The sequence below is a fragment of the Podarcis cretensis genome, assembly GCF_951804945.1.
Source record: "Podarcis cretensis genome assembly, chromosome: 2".
Classification (NCBI taxonomy): Eukaryota; Metazoa; Chordata; class Lepidosauria; order Squamata; family Lacertidae; genus Podarcis; species Podarcis cretensis.
The window spans coordinates 60381654-60404118 of record NC_137171.1 but is presented as its reverse complement, the minus strand read 5'-3'; the positions used below and the strand labels follow the sequence as shown (position 1 = coordinate 60404118).

Here is a 22465-nt window from a genome sequence, read left to right as displayed (position 1 = left end):
TCAATTAGCCAAAAGTATTTCTTTTAGTACTTTGTATCTGTTTTAAAGCACTGTTTTGTCTTTGTATAAACCTAAGCAAGATAAACTAAGTATGTATTATTGGAATGTTTAGTGGGTAAAACTAGGACTTTGCCATCTGTTCCATTTCTGATTACAAATGTAACAAACTTTTGCCACTACCTCAGCAAAAATGTTAAGTAATTTAACATGTGCTCCTTCCACAAATAGACTTGCAGTTCTCCATTTAAAGTGAAGCCTAGGCAGGCAAGACAGAATGAGAGGGGACTAATATTAAAGTTGTTTGCTGCTGTGCAGCTCTCCTAGAGAGAGACGACATGATAAAACTGTGATGTTTGACATGCATTCAGCAAAATATTGCTTAAGGCGCTCCTACATGGTAGTGGGTTGGGGGATACCAAGGACAATGCTAATTATACCTAGGAGTCAGTGACTGGGTTACCTTTCCTACATTAAAGCACTCTTCTGGTAATACAGGGTGAGTCCTTTAAAAGAGGCCCCGTGGATACAGAGTACACATGTTCCACGGGGCCTCTTTTAAAAAGACTCACCCTGTACAATCTGGCTTTCCTCAGTAACTCAATGAGGTGCTTGTAGAATTATTCAGCACTGGACAGCTCCTTGTGGCATCAAAGCCAGGCAGGAAAAAGGGTGCATTATTGAAAAATTCAAGTTCTTTAAAAGAAACCATATCGTAAAGGGACCAATGTACAAACACAGTAATTTGTAAGAGGGTGGTGAAGTAGCAACAGTTAATAGAAATGTTTGGTTTTCAAAAACTTCTAATTTAGATAATTTCTAGTTATTTAAAACATGTTTATGCTACCCATCATTGAAAAAAGGGAAATTATGAGTTATTGTTAATAGTACATTCTTAAGTTTTGTATATGTAGTAATGTGTCCAAGTAACTGCACAGGATTCCTACACATGGCTATAAAATTAAATGTAGAAAACTAATTTATGACACACACAGCTCTCCTTCAAATTTAGTGGTTTCTACAAAATTTGGAATAATCATCATTGTGAAAGCTCAGCACAGAGTTATATACAACTGTGGATCTAAAATGGTAGCAGTGAAGCATCCTCTTCAATCTGTAGAGAAATAAAACTGCAGATGAAAGCAACTGGACTTACTGAATGCCAACGTAACAGTTTGTGCAGTAGACACAGATGTTGGGAGAGTTAGGCAGAGACTAGTCAGTCTACCTCTGCAAGTGGGCTGGTTTGATTAGCATGGTTTTGTACATCTCCTGCTGATGTTTCAGTTTTGGGACAGATAGAAATAAGAAGAGTAGTCCCTGTAAGGTTTCACATTTTTCAGAAACACAAGGGAGACCAAACTAAATGTCACTTGGAAGGCACAATATATTTCTTCTCTGGTGTATTCCAAATTAACTCCTTGGGATCATTCCAGAATGAGCTATTTGTGGTTTGCAATCTTAAACTGCAGTATAAAACTAATAAATACAGTGTGCCCACTTCACTGAACTTCAGTATGGAATACATAAGAACTGGAGGAAAACTATTAAGGATTAGATCAGGTGATCCTCATGCTGTGTGAAATGCCTGGTTTAAGTGTTGAAGATTTTGAAATAGCTATACACATACACCCTGATATTTGGGTAATGAACCAATGTACAATGAAAGCGATGTGAACTGTCAAAATATTTGAAGAAAATTAGTTATTTTGCAGGTATTTGCTCATTGATGATTAAGTTGTACACCAAACAAAAAAGGGAAACTACTTCCACACATATAATTACAAAGACACATGGGATAATAATACTACACACTGCTTTTCCAGTGATCATCCAGTGCTTTATTACAGAAGTGGAAAAGTGAAAAAGCTCTACTTTTCCAGGACAAGTTTTAATTGGCCAATATACTGTACTGAAAAAGCATGTACTGAAATTAAAACTAATGATTCAATACATATTATTTAAAAGGTACATCTTATGATCAAAGCGCTTTATAATTATCACCTACAGATTACAGAAAGAATTAATGCATATCAGCATTAATTATATATGCAAAATTCAGCTTGTAGCAGCTGGGCCTTAGAATATGCTATGCAGACGTTTGCCTTCTCTTGGATGCAATTCCTAGTACCCTATTCTTCAATTTGAAGTATGGAAAGAAGCCAAATGCATCCCACTAGCTATGTATCATGACCTGTTGGGTGTTTGACCTGTTTCCATGGTCTCATGCAGGCATCAAAAACAAGAAATAGTTAAAACTTGCCATTCATAAAATGTCAAGGCAATGCACAGCAATCACAAATACAATGGAACATAAAATATGAAAACAATACAAAATATCATTAAGTCATTAAGCTTGATTTAAGAAAATTTAAACAAATAATTAGGCCTGTTGGCATAAAGAAAAGTCATCAAAAAACACCTGAAAGTCAGCTGTGAGGATGCCCGCTGAATGTCTACTGGAACAGTGTCCCACAGCATGGGAACAGCAATTCTAAATGCCTGACTTCTAAGTTTAAATGAGTCAGGCTTAAGAAACCTGAGGGACAACTAACTAGCTAGTCATGCTCACCTTGGTGGATGACAAGTTAAGCAGCTTTTAAAACTACTTCTATGTACCAGCTATATAAAGCTGAATTCTATATGCTCTTTAACAACTAAATGATGAAACCAACAGTTATCTTTGAAGGGGGAAAAACCTGTACAAGACTTTACCTTGAAAGTCATTCAATAATAGCATGATAAGCATAATGGAGAGCAGAAAGCTAAAACAAGGTCCTCTGTGGCCAATTATATAAAAAGCAGCAGATGAGGACAGAACAATGAGGATGAGCAAGGCATCAGGTTGATACATCTGTGATATTAAGCTTACAAAGGATCAGATAATATAAAGAAGCCTTGCTGTTAAAATATTGAGCAAATATTCAGGTTTAATACAGAATTCCATGGGAATGTCCCTAATCAAGAAAGTATGCCTTAGAAATGAGAAGCTGTCATTTCAGTTTCAACTGGGACACTAGTTCATTGTAGGGGGTGTGAATATAGCTCAGCCACTGAGAACATGGTTTGCATGCAAAAGAACTCATGTTCAAGTTTTGCAATCTTTTGTTTTGCTTGCTACCCCTCACCCTCCAGAACACCTTTGGCAAGGGTGTGGGGCTTGCAAGGAGTGAAAGGGGAGTTCCATTGCAGAAAGGGACATTCTTGCACTGATGGGACATGTTAGTTGGATAGCACTCAGAAGCTACGGAGGCCTGGGTCATATTGATAAGAGAAAGAAGGATTTGCAAATCCACATTTGAATTTAGAATTTGGAAATAGCAAAAAACTTATGTAAAGTACTACTAACATGTGCACAATAATGAAATGCATCTTTAACCCTCTCCAAAAAGTATGAACATATAATATAGTGATAAAATTACAAAAATGTAATTATATCTGATTTCATCTATCCAGAATGAAGCTTAAACATCAACGTGATGTGATGGACAACAACTGCCATGTGGCAATGAATTCAAGAGCTTCTCTTTCCATTTAGATTAACCACAATTTAGCATGTCATCCAAACTTTAAATTGAGCTTAATCTTATCTACGGTTGGTGAAAGCAGTCCAGATTCATTAGTTTTGGTTTGGCATTGTTTTGTTTCCACTGAGCATAGCTAAACCACAGTATGGGAACTTTATCTACATGAGAATTAAAACCCAAGCTCCAAAAAGCCTAGGTGGATTTACAAACACACTCTGGGTCATGAGCTTCATCAGAGGTTCCCCCCTAGGTGTTATAACAGGAGGTCCCAGTTTTCACCGTAACTATTTTTTCTTATGTTGAGGAAGAGAAGAAAGTTGGATAAGCATGCATGAAACAAGGTTTCCCAAGTCTAATTCAATTACATTTGGAAGACGGAATGCACACCTTCACTGAAAATGTTATTCTCAATTTCATTTTGTTATTATCTTTCATTTTCTTATCTTTACAAGGCAATCTCTTTTCTATGTTTTATGATTATTACTTATAGCTACACCAAAGTGTTTGCATAGCACAATGAATAAGCTTTGCAAAGCTTCAATGAAATCTAAGCGACAGTATATTGCATCCTGGTACATATGAGAGCACTAGAAAAGTAATAGAATTCTTATACAGGTCAGGATGTTCTGAGTATAATAGGTTTGGGAAAGCTGGCTATCACTTGGGATACCCAAGTTATAAAATCTTGATTGTGTGGGGATTATTCATGTGCTTCTGTTAGCAAAAAAGGTGCTACTAAGAGTTTGCTTTGGAATCTTCTGTAAGAACATATCCCCAAACTAACAAAACAGAGATTTGTGGTTTTCATTGCAATCTCAAATTATTTACAGGACAATTTCAGACAGCAGGCCAAAAATGTAAGATTGTATATAAATACATATTGCCCAATAGTGCTGTGATAATGTTGGCTTTTATCCAAACTAAATCATTTTGTGCACAGAATGACTTCTGCAAGCACAAAGTAACACCCCCTCCCTCTGCTCCCCCTGGACTCTGCTCCATAGGTTGGGTAAAACCGCAGAGAGAATTTTTGGGTGAATGAAGGGGCAAGAGATGGAGGGAAAGTTCCACTGCCCTTGCAAAAGTTGTTCTGGGCATATAATAGTACAGCTGGATACAACACAATATTATTGCAAATGCCTCTCAAAAGTTTTTTGCTGTCCTCTTCTTACCCCGCTACAAGCATATAGCAAGCACACAGAACAAGGAGACAGTTGAACTGACTTCAGTGTTTACACTACCATGGACATTTTTATACATCTATCATCTGCTGTCTTACTCTCCAGAGTCCTAGCCTGGGAGAAATACAGAAGAAAAAGTTTTCATACCCATGTTAAAATGTGTGCATTCTGAGAAAACACAGAGGAAGGGCTCAATAAGTTGAAGGAGCGGGGTGAATTTATGGTGCTTACTGTAGATCATTAAGTAAACTAAGGCTGCGATACTATACACTTACCTAAGAGTAGTAGGTTCAACTGAACTCAGTAGTACTTACTTCTGAGTAGATATGAATAGGATTCCACAAAATTAATTTAAGTCACTTGCGCCCATTTAATGAGACTGATTTTCTGCTACAATGGATTACAAACCAAACAGCTTCGGTGACAGATAAAAGACTGGTCTACTAACCCAAGATGCCTCCCTGACAAAGCCTCTGCTGCACAACTTTAGGAATTATTTTAACTATAAGCTGCCTCTTAAAACGCCACTTGCCCTTGAATCCCACTATGGAATAGCAACCCTGCTCAAATGAACATTCAGTTTTTAAAATGTCAGACTGGCAGAACAAAGTTCTTCAAGCAATAACAAAGAAGTGACAATATTCAGGAATTTAAGGGGCAAGTAATTTGGTAAAACTGAAATCAAGGTTTAGATACACTGGTTAACAACATGGTGAGTATAATGTCTAGGAAATAATTGAGAGAAGGGGTATATATAAAAAATAAATTAGATATGCAGTGTTTGGTATGCTAACTATACGATATCTTGAAAAGTATAGGTAGCATACCAAATTCTGCTTTATATCATCCTGGACAAACAGTAACTTTGTTATTAGGTCATTTAAAACTAGATCAAATTAATTAACAAGATTATATAACACATACATTTCATGAGATAAAAGCATACAGCACCCAGTATTCTCAGGTTTTCTCCCATCCAAGCACCCTACTTAGCTTGCAAGTTGAGATGAGATCATGCATGTTCATAAACTATGGGGTTTATGGGATGGTTAGGGGAGGGGTAGTACCTGTGGTAGGGGACACATCGTGCTCCTTCTGGGGTAGTTTGTCCACCTTTGGTACTCACCCTGCACTCAGCTCTCACTTGTGTCTTCTATAAGTTATCACCATTCAACACACCTACACCCCAGGAAAGGGCTTAAACAAGTTGGCTAAACCAGGCGAGGGTAGCCGATGGATCTCAAACCCTCGGCGAGTTATGGACTTCCCATGAATGTGAAAACAGGCTCTGGAAGATTGAGCAGCTTAGATCAACAGTGAGTCCAACAGTCAATTTCTGCATGGACTGTAGAGGGAAGGGGGGGCAGATGAAGCTTGTCAGCCTGGGAAGGTAGCCTTCTAAGAGAAGGAAAATTCTGATCCTAAACCTTTGCTGCCTTCCTGGATATCTTCAGGAGAAGAAAAGGCTAAGGAGTAAACCCTACACAAATCTGGAGTAGAGTCCCTAAAACAGTTGGATGGCACCTTGTATGTCTCCTTCTCCTGCAGCCAGGTTGGTGGCAAACTTATTGCTCTGCTTTCCTTTGGACATCAACCCAGGACCTCCATACACACTGCCCAAGCTTGCACAACAGGGAGATCACTTTGGTGCTGCTAACATAGCAGTTGGAGTTCACCCCCGAGGCACACCCCATTGTCTCTCAAGACAGATGGATGCTAACATCTCATAAATGCTTGCAGTGTTTGGTTTTTAATTTTTATGATGTACTGCTTTCCCTTTCCGCATCCCATTTACTGAAATTTCTACTCTGGTTCCCTGAATCCTTCCGGATGTTAGTTTTGGGTTCTGAACTGATCTCTAAATTTACCCCACCTCCGATAATCTACAGAAAAAGCAAGCCCTGTCACATGCAAGGTGGAAATCAGTTCAGCCTGCAGGCATTCCCTTGTTTTGCTATACCTGTTTTATATGTTTCGATGCATTCAGCAAAGTTAGGAAGTAATAATACCATCAATTCTCCTCTCAGCTAGGGGGTCAATGGATCATGCAAAGTGGGAACTAGCACAGCTTGGGGATGTCCCCAAGCTACACTAAGCCCCAGCCTCATATTACTTCTTGGTTCTATAATATTTTGCCACCTGTTTTTTTCATGGAACATTACAGAGTAACAAATGAAGATGGTAAGTTCCAGCCCCAAGGAACTTACAATCTAAATTAAGAACAAAGGTCAGCAAAGGGAGCAGAGGAAAAGAGAAACCAGGATGACACAGGATTATATGTTCAGCAAGAGGTTAAAGGTAAAGGTAAAGGTACCCCTGCCCGTACGGGCCAGTCTTGACAGACTCTGGGGTTGTGCGCCCATCTCACTTAAGAGGCCAGGGGCCAGCGCTGTCCGGAGACACGTCCGGGTCACGTGGCCAGCGTGACAAAGCTGCATCTGGCGAGCCAGAGCCGCACACGGAAATGCCGTTTACCTTCCCGCTGGTAAGCGGTCCCTATTTATCTACTTGCACCCGGAGGTGCTTTCGAACTGCTAGGTTGGCAGGCGCTGGGACCGAGCAGCGGGAGCGCACCCCGCCGCAGGGATTCGAACCGCCGACCTTTCAATCGGCAAGTCCTAGGCGCTGAGGCTTTAACCCACAGCGCCACCTGCGTCCCTAAGCAAGAGGTTACCAGTCTGATTTATTCTTTATGTAACTGCAAGTGAGGCAGAACATCTACCCAGAAGAAGGGCAGCCAGTGTAGATGGCCCTGAAGGGTGGAGTGTTTGTTTTTTGTTTGGAAGCTTATTTTCCACAAAACTAGACAGTATCAGGGCCTCTTTAAAAGACCAGAAAGGTCCTTAGAATAAGAAAGTGACTTATTATAACCATCACTGGAACTTCATTGCTCTCCAGGGATATGAATTTAAGTTTCTCATACTTGAACCTAATATTGCAGCTGCTACATCAAATGGTCTCTTCACAAATACATGGCAGGAGAGCAGCATCAAGTCCCAATAGAGTAGTGTACTTTCAAAAGCTGACTCTTTTATAGCTATACAAACCCACAGCTACACTGTTGTATACTAGAATGTGGGTCTGTTTTCCAAACCTGTTTTGTCTCTTATCAACTTTTTAATGAGGAGATACACAGAAGTGCTTTTGGCAATACTGTTTCATTTCTGTTTAGGTTTTGCCAGTGTTACTGAAAAAGAGAATTTTGCCCAGAGGCTGCTTATTTAACAAGGGTTTAGGATTTCATCAATCTAAAAACAATTCACATCTCAAGCACATCTGGCTAAGATCTAATTTGCCCATTTGCCCCTTTTCATCCTTGAAGGCATCCATCTTCCATATAAAGTTTGTCAAGTTTCTTCATTTTATTTTACCCAACAATTCACCAAAAGCTGAAATATTTCTTTTTCTTTCTCCATCCTCAACATGAAGATAGAACGATCTCAACATCATTATAGTTCCCTGCAGCTTGGCTATTTTTGGTACCTATAACCAACATCCAGAAAGCAAACTATAACTTTTTTTCTAAGATGACAGACAAATTTGAAACATGGGCATATTTTTTAAAAATGCAGCCCAAGCTGATGAAAACTATCTTAAAAACATACTGGCAAATATAGAGATAACCCTTTCCAGTTCTATAACTGTAATTGTTCATAATTCAGTTCAATGTTTCTCATTGTATAAAAGAAAGCTCCCTGAAAGCCATTGCACCCAATGTATTTTCTACTTTCAAACATTGCAATATGAAGAAACACTTTTTTTTGCCATGTCAATAGCCTAGCAGCAGGAAATATAGATATGAAAAATATCTGTATGCAGGCATAATACATAATCATTTGACTGCTTGGACCTCTGTGGCTGCAATCCAACTGCTTTAAAAATAAAAAAAAATCCTAATGATCTCAGTAGGTCATTTACATCTTCACTGCTAATGATTACTGGGTTAAAAACTTGTGCCAAACATATTCTTTATTCTATATAAGCATTATAAAGCAAATACAAACCTAGACTATTTTATCTTCAAATATCTGAATACATGTGACTAAACTGACACATTTGCAAGGTTTCTGCTGTTATCACTCAAGCTTTTCAGTTTTGCACTGACCATGACACCTTTCTTAATGCATGCTCTAAGACTCCCCAATTGTTTTTATATTTGGAAGCTAGAAATATTCTCTGTCTAAATATTTTCTTAGCTCTTGCATATACAAGTGGCAGAATATGTGTTCCCTGGATTAAAATTCATTATTCCAAATTGATTTATCAAATACTGACTTATGAGCACAAAGCGAATGGAGAAGCCTATTATCACTCCTGCTAAAGCATTGCTGTACTATTGATTTAGATTTCCTGCCATGAGTTGCTCTCCTATTTTGAAGCCAAATGTATCTGATCTGGATTGCTGACCATTGAGTTATTATATTCAAGGAAGTGGCCTTCAAAATAAAACATGATGCTCTCTCTTGAAAGTATGAATGGGTTCTACTCCGCTAAATTTTGGCATGGAAGGGTATTTTTTTTATTCTGATCCACCAGAACTCCAGACCCTCCAACATTTCTCTGATGGAAATAGGGATGTCCTAAGGAAAAGCAGGACATTCCGGGATCAAATAAGAAACCGGGATGGCTTCTGTAAATCTGGGACTTTCCAGGGAAAATAGGGACACTTGGAGGGTCTGGAACTCAATGGAAATGGATCACATACACTCTAAACTAAAAAAAGTGGTAACAAACACCATTCCTTCTCCATATCCTAGGAGAAAAGTCCACTGATCCAAACAGGGGAAGTTAACACAAAGTGCCAGTATGGGAAAGTGGAAAGCTCTGGATTCTGGCTGGCGATGGCGGGTTGGGGGTGAGGTGTACTGCTGTGCTAAACTGCCCTCTTAGCCAATATCCCCTTGCAGGATATGTATGTTTTTATTAACATCATCCTTACTGGATATCAATGTTTTCATCCTAGAATGCTGAGGCAAGACAGAGGTATGGTGGAGCCCAGGCAACTGAAGTAGACTCCCCAGTCTAATGACAAAATGCCTTTAAGACACAAGAGAAGAAAAGCAATGCACATCCTGCTATCTGGTGAGAGAGTCCTCCCTTTATTTCTGAGAGGGAAGTGTGTGTGTGTGTATGTGTGTGTGTGTGTGTGTGTGTGTGTGTAAAAGCACTGATGATAGAAACACCCTTCAGACCTTCCTCCTCAAGGTTGGAGACAGGGATGCTTGGAGAGTGACCAGCATTCATGCTTGGAGAGTGACCAGCATTCATGACCCCTGGTCCCTACTTTTGTTGCAGTTCCCTGCTCAGGCATAATGCATCCTATATTACAACTCATACTGGAACCCTGGTGCTTTTTTACAAACTGTGGTTTTATTTACAGTACTGCAATTGTGGTGGGATAATTAAAATTCACAGGCCTAGACTAAAAGGATAGTAAAAAGAGATGGCTATGACTTTTAGCAGATAATGGTAAGCCATGGGTTTGTTCACATGTTACCTTGAACCTAGGTACAAACCTTTTCTACATATGCACAAGCATTTAAGTAAAAGAGTGGGCAGCCTGCTGGTTTGTACAGGTATTATTTACCCAGATACACAGACTGTGCACTTGTTAAGCATTACATGCAAATAACTGCATGAACAAATCTACAGCTCAACAATCTGCATACTGAGATTGTACACTCGCTGAATGCAATGTGTAAACATCCCTTATGAAATTTAGTTAACCATTCCTGAGGGGCAAGCAACGTTCCACAGGGATCTGAGATGGCTTGCTCTTCCTTTCTCTTCTACTGCACCAAAGTACATTTTGTTGCCTTGGGGGCAGAGGTAAGCAAATGTGCTGGCTCATAGGATCGGGAAAAACATCGGTTTTCATGGAAGGGCATTCACTGAAGCAAAAACACCTCTCAGCACATCTAGTTTGGCAACTTAAGTTTCTTATTCTGACGAAGTGCATTCCCCAAATGGTAGCTCAAAACACCAAATATCCAAGTCATGAAAGAAGCATGTATGTTAATTATTTATATGGCTTTAAGATTTAGTACACACAGGGCCATTCACCTACATACTAAACCCTAATGTTTTCCTGTCTTTTGATAAATAATCTTTTGACAGCATTACTACTGCCAGAGTTGAGGCACTCAAATCTTCTTTGAAAGATATATGCCATGCAGAATTTGAATAATGTGCACTTCTCTTCAAGAAGAAGGATGATGACTGGTGAGCAATCTTCTCCTGACATTCTAAGAAACAATCTACCGGTTTTCTGGTGTGCTAGGCCCAATGACATGAGTTAGAGCTGCTCCGGGTAATGCTCATTTCAATGGCCCAAATGTCATAGCAGAGTATGCCTTTGCTACCTCCTTTCATCTCTGAGGAAAATGGGTCATATTAAATAAATAGCTCTCTTCAAGCACAGCACACTGGACCAATCAAACAGCCAAAACTACTGTATATTCCTCTACGAGGTGTGGAGAAGAATAATGAAAGATATATTTTAAAAAATGAGATGCAAAGCAAAATACATTTTGTGTTTGTGTTTCTCGGCCAGCTTACAACAAACCACTTTGGAAACAGAGGAAACTTCAAAAATCAGTTTGTAATTTTACTTAAAAGAAAAATTCAAACATCCAAATCCAATCTAAACAATGAGTTGAACCCAATCAGGTCAACTTCCCAACTCACTCGCATCCCCTAAACCACACCAACTCTTAAATGTGCTTTTGGTCTTCAAAAATCACAGTGGGAATACATAAAATGTAGTAACTAGAAAGTTTCATCAAGACTAGCCCACCTGCCTATTCACCTATGCTATGGCAAATAAAAATTGTGACAAGATGATCAAGTAGGTAATAATTTTGTTAGCGAAGGGCTCATTCACACTTCTACTCATTCCATCGTCCTTCTGCTTGTCCCATGCCTAGAAAGGACTGGTTCAAGCAGTTTTCTGTTTGAACCACACTTTCTAGGCATAGATCTGAGTGGTTTTCCCCTTGCCCTGCTCCTTTCCCAGAGAAAAATCAGCTCTTCAGTGCTAAAACCAAACAAGTCTCAATCCAGAGAAAAACCAAATTGCCATTTACTCCAACTGAGCACTAAAGAGCAGTTTCCCCTGGAGGGTGGGAGGAGGAGCAGGACAAGTGGATAAGCCATTAATTGGAATAACCCCCACCTGACCCCTCACACTGGAAGGCTATGGTTGTGCCATAAAATAATTACTTATATGGCATTATTGAGCAGGTAGGTTAATAGACTAGGAACTGCTGTGGACTTATTTGCAAGGCTGATTTATCAAGTATGTGGAAGGAATATTTTTCAAATACTTTGTGCTGGTTTCCGTACTGATGTTTGTGTTATAACTTCTTTAAATGTTAGGTTGTTTTGAACCACCTGCAAGCCACTCCAAGAGTGCTGTTAATAGATGGTCAATAAATATGTAAACAGGTAAATGTAGCATCCATGTGTTACACACCTTGCTTATCTCCTTCCCCATATTTGCTGCAAAATATACCTGTATTCCTTACTAGTATACTTGATGTGTGCTAAGCAAAGGGATGCCAACTTTTGGACTTAGTCCATTAGCTATACTGCTATCTCTTGCTGATTCCTACATACTGCTAAATCTATTTAATTTCATACCATGGAAAGTATAATTTTCTCTTTTCTGCATTTCTTTCTTAAGGGGGCAGATAAAGACCACACTCCCACCCCCCTTGCCAGTTAGCAACCACAGGCCAAGCATAGTGGTGGTTTGAAATGAGCAGATGTGGAGAATCTTTTGCCATCTCCTGGAGAGTCCGCTCAGAGGCTGGAAAAGGCAACTCTTTCACTGCATGCTTTAACTTATTAAATAAAATTCTTAAAAAGGCTGCAAGTCAAACCCACTAGATTCAATAGCAAAATTCCTGTTGACTTTGGCCATAAAGATCAATCCTTCTTCAGTCAGAAACATTAACTGAATCATAACACCTCCTCCACCTTAAATACCTTTATCACTGATGGTTCAATGCATACTTAGAATTTTAATATATATATAAGGAAGTTGAATAAAAATGAAAATAGCATCAATGGGACTGAACTGAGGCTTTACTCAATTGGAGAACTGCTTGCAGTAAATAACAGATTGTAATAGTCATAGTCAAGTAAATGCCATCTTTTTAAGAATCTGGTCTTATTTTTCCCATAAGGCCTGACATAAGCAGATAAATGTTGCTGTGAATCTGCCTCATTGTTTTTAGAACACCAGGTGACCAATTCTTCCCAGCCATCTCCCTACAATCCACTTGGCAGAATGCCCTTGCTTATACCAACTGCAAGGGAATGGTATCTGTTAATGGCTTACCACAATATTCATTTAGACATTTCTAAATGGGTTACATGAAGCTTCTCAAATACCTAGCCTTAGTAACAAAGCCATTACATCCCCCCCCCCTTTACTGATCCTGGGGAGGTTAACCACAATGGAATTATTTCTCGAAGTGTTCATTTTCCCTAAAGTTTTGCTTATGAAATACATTTTCCCTACCCATACAAATGCATGAAGTTTCAGCACAATCCATAAACTGGAGTAACAATGTTAGCTGAAATCATTCCTGAATGTTTAGTATGCCAAGGCAGAGAAATACAGACACCATAACAAATACCCCTGAGAGCAGAACTGAGATAATAGAATCTTCTGCTTTGGTTTCCTGCCACATGTGCATGAAGAAAGCTTCAGGTGTTTACCACCTTGTGGCTTGAGTGGGTAAATAGTTTTGCATCCTCCCCCCTCCCCCTAGAAGGTTGCATTTAACAGCAACTAATCTCTTAACACAGGCACACAGAAAGTTCTCTGAAAGTTATGCCCTAAGGAGAAACTGAAGACCAAGAAAATGAGTCCTTAACCAAACATATACAGAATACTAATAGTAAGAAGACTGAAACACAGCTGAACTTAAAGGATGAGGATCTTCTTCCAAATTTACAGCAACCATTGATATATACTAAAAGATATACCCATCCCTCTGACCCCACCAAAACAACACACCTGAACCATCAGACAGTCCCTAGCAAGGGGGGGGGGGATCTCTAAGGACCAGCTTGGAGGGGGAAAAGCAGGAGTACTTACATCTCTGAACTTATTCCAATATTTATCTTTGTCGTATTGGGAAACAGTGCTCAGCCATTTGTCATTGTCCAAGAAATTGCCATTGTTGCTGCTCCCGGGGATGATTTCTGGATGCCTGCCTTCCACTTGCAGAAAACACCAAACAACTATGGCCAATATCCTATGCATCTGCAAAACGGGGTGCGGGGTGGTTGGGAGAGGGAGAAAGCAGGAAGAGAAGAGAGGTGGTGAGGAGGTGGGGGGGGGGAGGAGAACAGGGACAAATACCTGTCTCAGTCAATCAGTCCACAAGAAAAAGAAAAAGGCAAGCGTTCAAAACACAGCGGCTTAATAGCTCTAGGAGGGGCAAGGGAGGCGGGTGAGCCACGCATTTGATGGGAGACGCAGCTGATGGTCTTCTGAGCAGCTCCACCGCACAGGGCGCTCCGTCAGAGGAACCTCGAGATGGAACCAAAACTGCCAAGGCAGCAGCAGTCCTACTGGGAGGGGAGGGGAGGGCGGCGGGTTCCCGGGAAAGTTTGAGTGGCAGAAGTAGGGATTCTCCTCACGGGCTTGACCTACCTTGGGAGCCCCTCCCCGCGCCTCCTCCCCAAAGGAAAGCAGCCGCCCCTCGAGCTGAGGGAAGCAAAGGACGCTCTGAGGGAGACGCGGCTGCCGCCAGCACCTTTCGAGGGCGGCGCGAGAAGCAGCCTGCAAGTTTCCCTGCCGAGCTATTCCAGGCGCACTCACCTTCGGCCTGAGGGCTTTACCGTCCTCCGCGCGCTGCCACCCGTTCCGCCTGGCTTTGCGCCGCCGTTCCCCGCTGGCTCGGCGTCGGAGCCCCGCTCCAGCTTCGCCCAGCCGCTTTGTGTGCGCTTGTGTAAGTGTCGGGCTGTGTGTGTGCGCGCGCGTGCCTCCTCGCCGGCTCGGCGTGAATCATCGAAATCTGGCGCCGCTTGCTGACCGATCGGTGGAATGGCGGCGGCGGCTGGCGGAGGAGGAAAGGAGCCGGCTCCTCCCGGCTGGGCTGCATCCCGGGGCCTAGCTAGCGCCTTTGCAGAGGAGTACGCTGGCGAAGATGTTGGCACTTTCTCTGCTCGCTGCCTCATCAACGCAAAAGTACTGTGGGCAACAGCAGAGCTGCTTTAACCATCTCTGCGTCTTGCAACACTCTTGCCCAGGGGTCAGACTCTCAAGGCTTGGGGGTTTGTAAATGCAGGTGTGTGTTGTTGAGGTCCAGTTGCCAAAAGTTGGTTTGCAAAAGCTCTGTGTTGAGGACCCAAAATACTTTGGGGACCTAAGCGGTTGAGCTCAGCACCTGCATGAGAGACTTGCATTCGTGTGGTGGGTGCTGTTGTTCTAGAAAAAGAGGTGCCAGAACTCACAAGTTCCCTTGTAATGGCAAAATTGCTCCCACCTGAGAAGTGCAGGAACTGAGGGCTGAAAAAAGCAGTGCGTGTGGTTTCTCTATAGCAGAGTTTCCCCAACCTTGGGTCTCCAGCTGTTTTTGGACTACAGTTCCCATAATCCCAGACCACTGGTCCTGCTAGCTGGGGATGATGGGAACTGTAGTCCAAAAACAGCTGGCAACCCAAGGTTGGGATGCATTGCTCTATAGCAATGATAAGCAGAATTAGGGCTTGTGGGATCTATTTTGGGACAGACGTATTAACTCCATGAACTGGAGCAAGGCACCAAGCAGTGACTAAACATATATTTAGAACTGAGGAATAGGGTGTCTCAATTCTGGGTGTCTCCCAGTCACATGTCTACCAGGGTTTTGTTTTCAGTATCACAAGTGAGCGAGTCTTTCTACCCACAAAATACACTCCCCAAGCCTTTATTTCAGCAATGAAGCTGGGAGGAGGGTAATAATAATTCATAATAATTTTATTATTTGTATGCTGCCCATCTGACTGGGCAGCTCCCAACAGAATATTAAAAACATGATAAAACATCAAATATTTTAAAAAACTTCCCTAAACAGGGCTGCCTTCAGATGTCTTTTAAAAGTTAGATAGTAGTTTATTTCCTTGACATCTGATGGGAGGGGTTCTCCACAGGGCGGGCACCACTACTGAGAAGGCCCTCTGCCTGTTTCCCTGTAACCTCACTTCTTGCAGTGAGGGAACCGCAAGAAGGCCCTCAGCGCTGGACCTCAGTGTCCTGGCTGAACGATGGGGGTGGAGACACTCCTTCAGGTATACTGGGCCGAGGTCTTTTAGAGGGCAGCACCAACACTTTGAATTGTGCTTGGAGATGTACTAGGAGTTAATGTAGATCCTTTAAGACCAGTGTTATATGGTCCTGGTGGCCGCTCCCAGTCACACGTCTAGCAGATGCATTCTGGATTAATTGTAGTTTCTGGGTCACCTTCAAAGGTAGCCCCATGTAGAGCACATTGCAGTAGTCCAAGTGGGAGATAACCAGAGCATGTACCACTCTGGCAAGACAGTCTGCTGGCAGATGGAGCTGGTAGACAGAATTGAACTGTGCCTCCATGGACAACTGTGAGTCCAAAATGACTCCCAGGCTGTGCACCTGGATCCATTGTTGAAAACATTGTTTATAGTTAAATTTATATGTCACCCTTCTTCCCAAGGAAGATCAGGGTGGCAAATATGCAAATGGCATTTAAACATACTTCCATTACCAGTGCAGACTGGGAACAATTTCTTCTGAAGAGGAAAGTCAAAAGACAACAGGGGAGGCAAAAAAGGTAGGTGCCAGAACACCAAGGACCCAATTCCTATATTGTGAGGAATAGACCTCCTACAGAGATGGTATCTGCAGGATGCTCTCACGTACACATTGAAGCTGTTGATTGGGCATATAAGAGGTGGTCCTTGTCCCAAGCTGTATAGTCCCCATTTGAAACTTGAAAATGCCAAGTAGATCCCAATCTACTTCTGTTCTCCTGTGCTGTACAGTCACACCCATGCAAACATATTCTGTTGATCCAACAAAGGCAAGGTAGGGTTGTGGCAAAGCATGGCAATGACAGCTGCAGCTATGGGAGTTGCTTACACACCTGCTGTTATGCCCTCTAGCATGAGTGGCCCCAGGCCTCACCCAGTCCCAGAAGCTCTGAAGTTTAAACAAGGTGTGTAATATGATATTTACTTCAAGAAAAGAAGGGATGAGCAGGACGGTGGCATTGATCCACATAAGCCTAATGCAATACATCACATTTGAATTGTGGAGGTGGAAAATAGATCTGAGCCACATGTGGGCAATTAACAAAATAATCGGCTTGGGACTTTTAAAGGGTGCAAATTCTGGGGGTGACATATAAACATAACCTTCAAGGTACTGGAAACCCTACTGTTCTACTAAAGTTATCAAGTTTACCAAACAGTTTTGTGCTTCGCTTGTATATTCTGAACATTGTAACATGGATTATGTTTCCACAAGAAAGATGTGTTCCCATTTGCCTAATTATGCCATAATTCCATATTTCAAATGCTTCTAATCCGTTTTGATCCTACTAAGTGTGCAATTCTAGGTTTAATCTTTGACAGTGTTTCACATCCTTCAACAGCTGCAGTATATCACAGCTGTTTATTACTTACAGTAGCAGTAAAAAAATATAAACCCTCGCCTGTAGATTTAATAATATATTTACCACCAACTAAAGCTCTAACTGAAACATAATTATAATTTGGGGGGGGGGGCACAGCAATGTATATTCCCTTTTTGTATATTGTAGATAGTTTCAATTTTTAGAATAGCATGTGCCATTTTCTCTGTAGTTACTGAAAATAGCTACAACAAGACTGGAGGGGCTGGAAGCACAAAAGAGAGTTGCAGAAAAAGTGTTGTGATGGGAGGGAGGCACTAAACAGGGTACTCATTGTACCCTGTACTCATAGCTTTCTGGTGAGGTGATGGGGGATTAAGGGACTCTGGTGGGAGATGGCAAATGGCTGCTCCCTCAACAGACAAAGCCAGAGTTTGGAGTTGGGTGTGGGGGTGATGTGACCTAGAAGTAAAGCTCCAAGAAAGACTCAGAGCAATGTTTGATTTCTGTTTGAATCCAAGAAAACAAGACCTTCTTGCTGTGAACCCCTCCATCGTAGGCTCGGTTTGTTAAAAAAACCATATATCACAAAGATGCCAAAATCTCCTCTGGGCCTCAATCTAAAAGGAAACACAAATCCTAGGTAAGTGCCTAGAACCTTTGGAATCTTGCACCACTCAGAGATTTGTATCAGAGTATCAAATATGATAGGCACATATGAAAAGCAAAGTTGAAGGATGGGTGTTCAGTGAGTAAAAGATTTGGTAGGAGGGCATGTTCGCAAAGTCTGAGTCTAAATTGGGAGAAGGTTGAATTTCCTCATTTCATTCTTTTGCCTTGGCCACTTGCAAGACTGAAGGGCCAGGAAGCAATGCCTCCTTGGAAAATCTTTCCACTTGCACCTTCAACTGGCTGATAATCACCATGGCCCTTTATATGCCCTCCTAAAGGGCTAAAATATCTGCTTAATACAGTCCTAATCCTACCTAATTCCTGTTGGCAGGGGACTATCATGATTCTTACTTATATCATAATAGAGTGGCAGGCTGCTGGAACTAATATTCCATGAGGGGGGGCCACAAGGGGGTGCATCAGAAGATGGCTGACAATAACATCTCTCTGACCCACACGAGGTAATTTGGAGGCTATGATGTGAGTAATTAGCCTCCCTACCCCCCCCCAGGATGGTGGGGGGGACTGCCCTTGCCTGCTGTGCCCTATACCACCCCCGAATTTGTGGGGATGGGGGCACTAGGCACAAAGCCCTCCTGTGGGATTTCGGTGCTCCTGGACGCCGTCCCTGATCCGCGCCACTAGCTGCAAGAACTTCAAAAGAAACAATTTGGATGAAGGAATGCACATATTTCAAGGAAGGAGGGGGAGTAAAGACTGCTAACAGAAGAGATCTCTGATAAAACAAGACGAGTTGGAGGAACAAGAATAAATCATGAGAAGATACGCCAAGACTCGGTATGGCAAATGACTGATGGGGGAGGGGAAAAAACTTCCCTTTCTTTCCTTATGTGATTAAACAAGAATCCCCTCCCCTTACAAGTCAGAAATGTCGTATTAAAGACTTAAGCTGTGGATTTAAGGCTGTGTGGAGATAAACTTTCGAACCAAAGCATGTTTTAAGAACAGCGTGGAATGTATAAGAGCTTTGGAATGACGCAGTTAAAAATGCTGTCGCCATATTGGGAAGTTCTGTCAGAGGTCTTGAGTCTGGGAGGAGAAACAGAGAAATAGAGCTGTTTTTATATTGTGGGTGAAACTCCTCAGAGGGACTTAAGAGCGACAGTTTTGCAAGATTAATGATGGAAAGAGCGATGTTATCTATGAAGGCAATGATATATAGAAACCATCTTGATTTGAGGATTGGAAGAACGGAAAAATTCACACAGGATTATTATTGGTGTTTATCGGCTTAAGGAGACTATCAGAAGAGAGCATAAAGAAAAAAGAAAATATATGAACAAGATGTGATGTGGAAACAGCAAGAAAAGTCTGGATAGAATGATGAACTCTGTTTGGATTGATTCGGACTGATTTGGACATTAACACAGTAGCAAGAAGATGATCAGAATCCCCCTTCGGATCTTGAAATATGGGTGCCCCCAACAAAAAAATTATAATTCAGCTTTGTAATTCGGAATTTATGTGATGTGATTTAATTTGATTTGATTGGCCGGTTAATAAAAATTATTTTTTTAAAAAAGAAACTAATATTCCATGAAATGCAATTCCATGAAATGTTGTTGTTGTTTAGTCGTTTAGTCGTATCTGACTAATTCCATGAAATACAATTGTTGAAAAGGAAAGACAGTAAGAATAACACTTTCTGGGGTGGGGGAATGGGTAGTGACTTTTGTAATGTCTTCAGGTCTTCAAGGAGCATTCCTGTTATGGGGAATGTAATTTATGGGTAGGAAATGTACACAATTCATGAAGCTGTTTCACACCCCTTCTGGACATTGGAAATGCACCACAGCAAGGCATGCTTTTTCCTGCTCGTTGGTGCCAGGAGAGGGTTGTTTGTCCCAGGCTAAGATTCACAAACAAATAAATATGGCATTTGGGCCAAATTATGTTCGGGGTGTCCCCCCCAAATCTACCACCAACACAAAAATGAAAAATAAGTACCATACCAGGACTCAAAAAAGTGATTGTGCAAGTAGAGCAGAGAGATCCACATATTCTGCTACAGTTCCATTACTGTAATTGTTTTCATTGTAGTAGTTTCCACTTCTAAACAGACACGCTACTATTTGGTTTTAAAAGTGAGTTGTTTTTTGGCAATGAAAACACTTCTGAAATAACACAAAAATTTTAGCTCTAGCCCCCCGCCCCCCAGTACTTTAACGTACATGCACACATTATTTACATGCACACATCATTGGATCTCAGGACTACATGGCGTAGATATTCCATTTGTGACATTTGCATGAATTCATATACTATGGTTCCACCCCACACCCTTGAGATTTCCAAGATTGCAACTTCAGCATTGTTAGCTGTGATGCAGAGCAATACAGAAAAGCTCATTTATCCCCTACTGGAAATGATTATGAGGCAATGAAATGTTTCTTAGACGGTCTTCCACATTTCACTGAGCTGCAATTCTTCCCCTATCTGTCTGTTGCTCTGAAGTTGGAAGCACATTTTAAACAAAGCAGCAGGCAGTGAAAAGGACTTAATTCATAGCTTCCACAATGTTAAGACAGGCATGCTTTCAATCCCATATGGCTGTGCAAGGATATTTTACAGTCGAAGGACATGGATCTTGTCAAGAGTCTGCCATATCCACACAATTAAAGGAGAACTAAAGAAAAATGGCACTTGGCATGAAAAGTAACGTGCTAACAGAACAGAGAACCACTGACCATATATTAGACTTTGCAGATTTTCCCTGTACTCAGCAGTAAGAGATACTATCGTATTGAAATTGCATACTCCCAATGGCCCAGTGGGAGAAATCCCATTGACTTTAATAGGAGCAGCAAAATTGGACTACACCAAATTAGCAGATTCTGCAAACAGTTCATTAGCCTTAATTAGTTATAATAACCTGAGAAAAAAAATCCAATTTAAGACTTTACTGCAGCTGCCAAGCTTGAAGTCAACACAGGTGTTGGCTGGGTGCATGCGGCGGGGGGTGGGGTGGTGGGGCACGGGGGAGGAAAAGTTGGAAACCATGCAAAGGTTGTTATAAATGAATGTAAATTGTTGCCAAATTTCTGTGCAACTTTTTCAAAGCAAAAAAGTGCTCTTTTGTTGATACAACAGGGTACAACCAATAAAGAACATCTGTGAAAGTCTTATTGATATGAGTCAGGCTAGATGTTAAGGGAGTACACCATGGATCCCTATGAGCTTACTAATGAATCTCATCAGTACCAACAAGAGACATCACTTTTAGAAATGTACGGCATGTGGAAATAGTTTGCTCATAGCGATGGAAGCCCTACAGTGATATCCTGGCAATGTCATCCCGATCCAGCAACAGTTGTAATTTGAGCAGAACTGAAAAAGTGTGTTGTCATTTAAGTTGATCATCATTAATCAGAAATAGCATAAACCAAGATAAAATGAATTGTGCATGATAATGCATATTAAGATGAATGAAATGATGGTATTAAAATTAACTATCTTCAACGGAGTCTATATGGCATTTCCAAATGAAGCTTTTGCCATGGCATGGTCAGTGTCAGATCACCATTTGGCAATTAATGAGACAAAACTGATCAAATGGCATAATTCTAAATCCAAACCTTAAATACCATTAATTCCCATTAGCATTAGAGCATGCATTCAATGGACATGTAACATTGTTCTGACTTTAGAGCTCCCAAAGTAATCTCATTTCTGTAAAATCATCCACAAATTCCCCTACTCATCTGGATTAGGTCCTTGGTGTAGGGGAATGGCTGCTTGGCGCTCTTGGGGCCTCAGTGGCACTGAGTGCCTTCAATCAGCTTCAGCTAGTGAGCCTAATCTGAATTGACCCTCTAGTGCCTGTTTTAAGAAAAAGGAATATATGATGTGAATTATAAACTCAGAGGTCCAACATACCATATGGTTTAATCCTAAACCTCCTGTTGACATCAAGAGCAGTACTTAACTTTTTTTTCAACCAGCCCAAATAGAAACCAAGCAAAACCAGTGGCTTAAAGATACTGGCCCTGATCCATTAAAATCAATGGACTCTTAGGTTAGCCCTGATTAATTTGTTCAGATGATGTCAATAGACACTGAAACATAGGCACACAAGAGGTTGCCTTTTACTGAGTCAGACTATTGGCACATCTAGCTCAGTATTGTCTACATTGACTGGGAGTGGCTGGCCAAGGTTTCAAGCAGAGCATCTTGTGTGACACAGCCTCAGTGACAGTACAAAGTAGCACCTTCTCCTTTTGCCAGAACAGTGTGGCATGAGCCCTTTTGCTGTTCTAGGATGGATGGTACTATTCCAGCATACTAAATAAGCTTCTGAACAGTGCAAGGGGTATGGAAAACAGGTGGAGGATATGGAAGAGCTGCTACCATTCATTCCTCTTCTCAGAGTATGTTTGTCTCCCCAGTACCATTAAAAAAACCACTGATGAAGAGCTCAGCGCTATTTATCTAGTACATGTTACTGAAGCAGCGGCAGGGG

The 22465-nt window shown here is 41.3% G+C and overlaps 1 protein-coding gene across 1 annotated transcript in view; it reads right to left on the bottom strand.

Moving 5' to 3' along the window:
• Positions 1-14841, bottom strand: part of SPOCK1 (SPARC (osteonectin), cwcv and kazal like domains proteoglycan 1) — a 396972-nt gene extending 382131 nt beyond the window's left edge. The window contains 3 exon segments of the mRNA XM_079968135.1: positions 13815-13982; positions 14544-14696; positions 14698-14841. Coding sequence (XP_079824261.1) covers positions 13815-13982; positions 14544-14696; positions 14698-14826 — 450 coding nt within the window. The 5' untranslated portion in view covers positions 14827-14841.
• Between the last annotated feature and the right edge of the window lie 7624 nt (positions 14842-22465).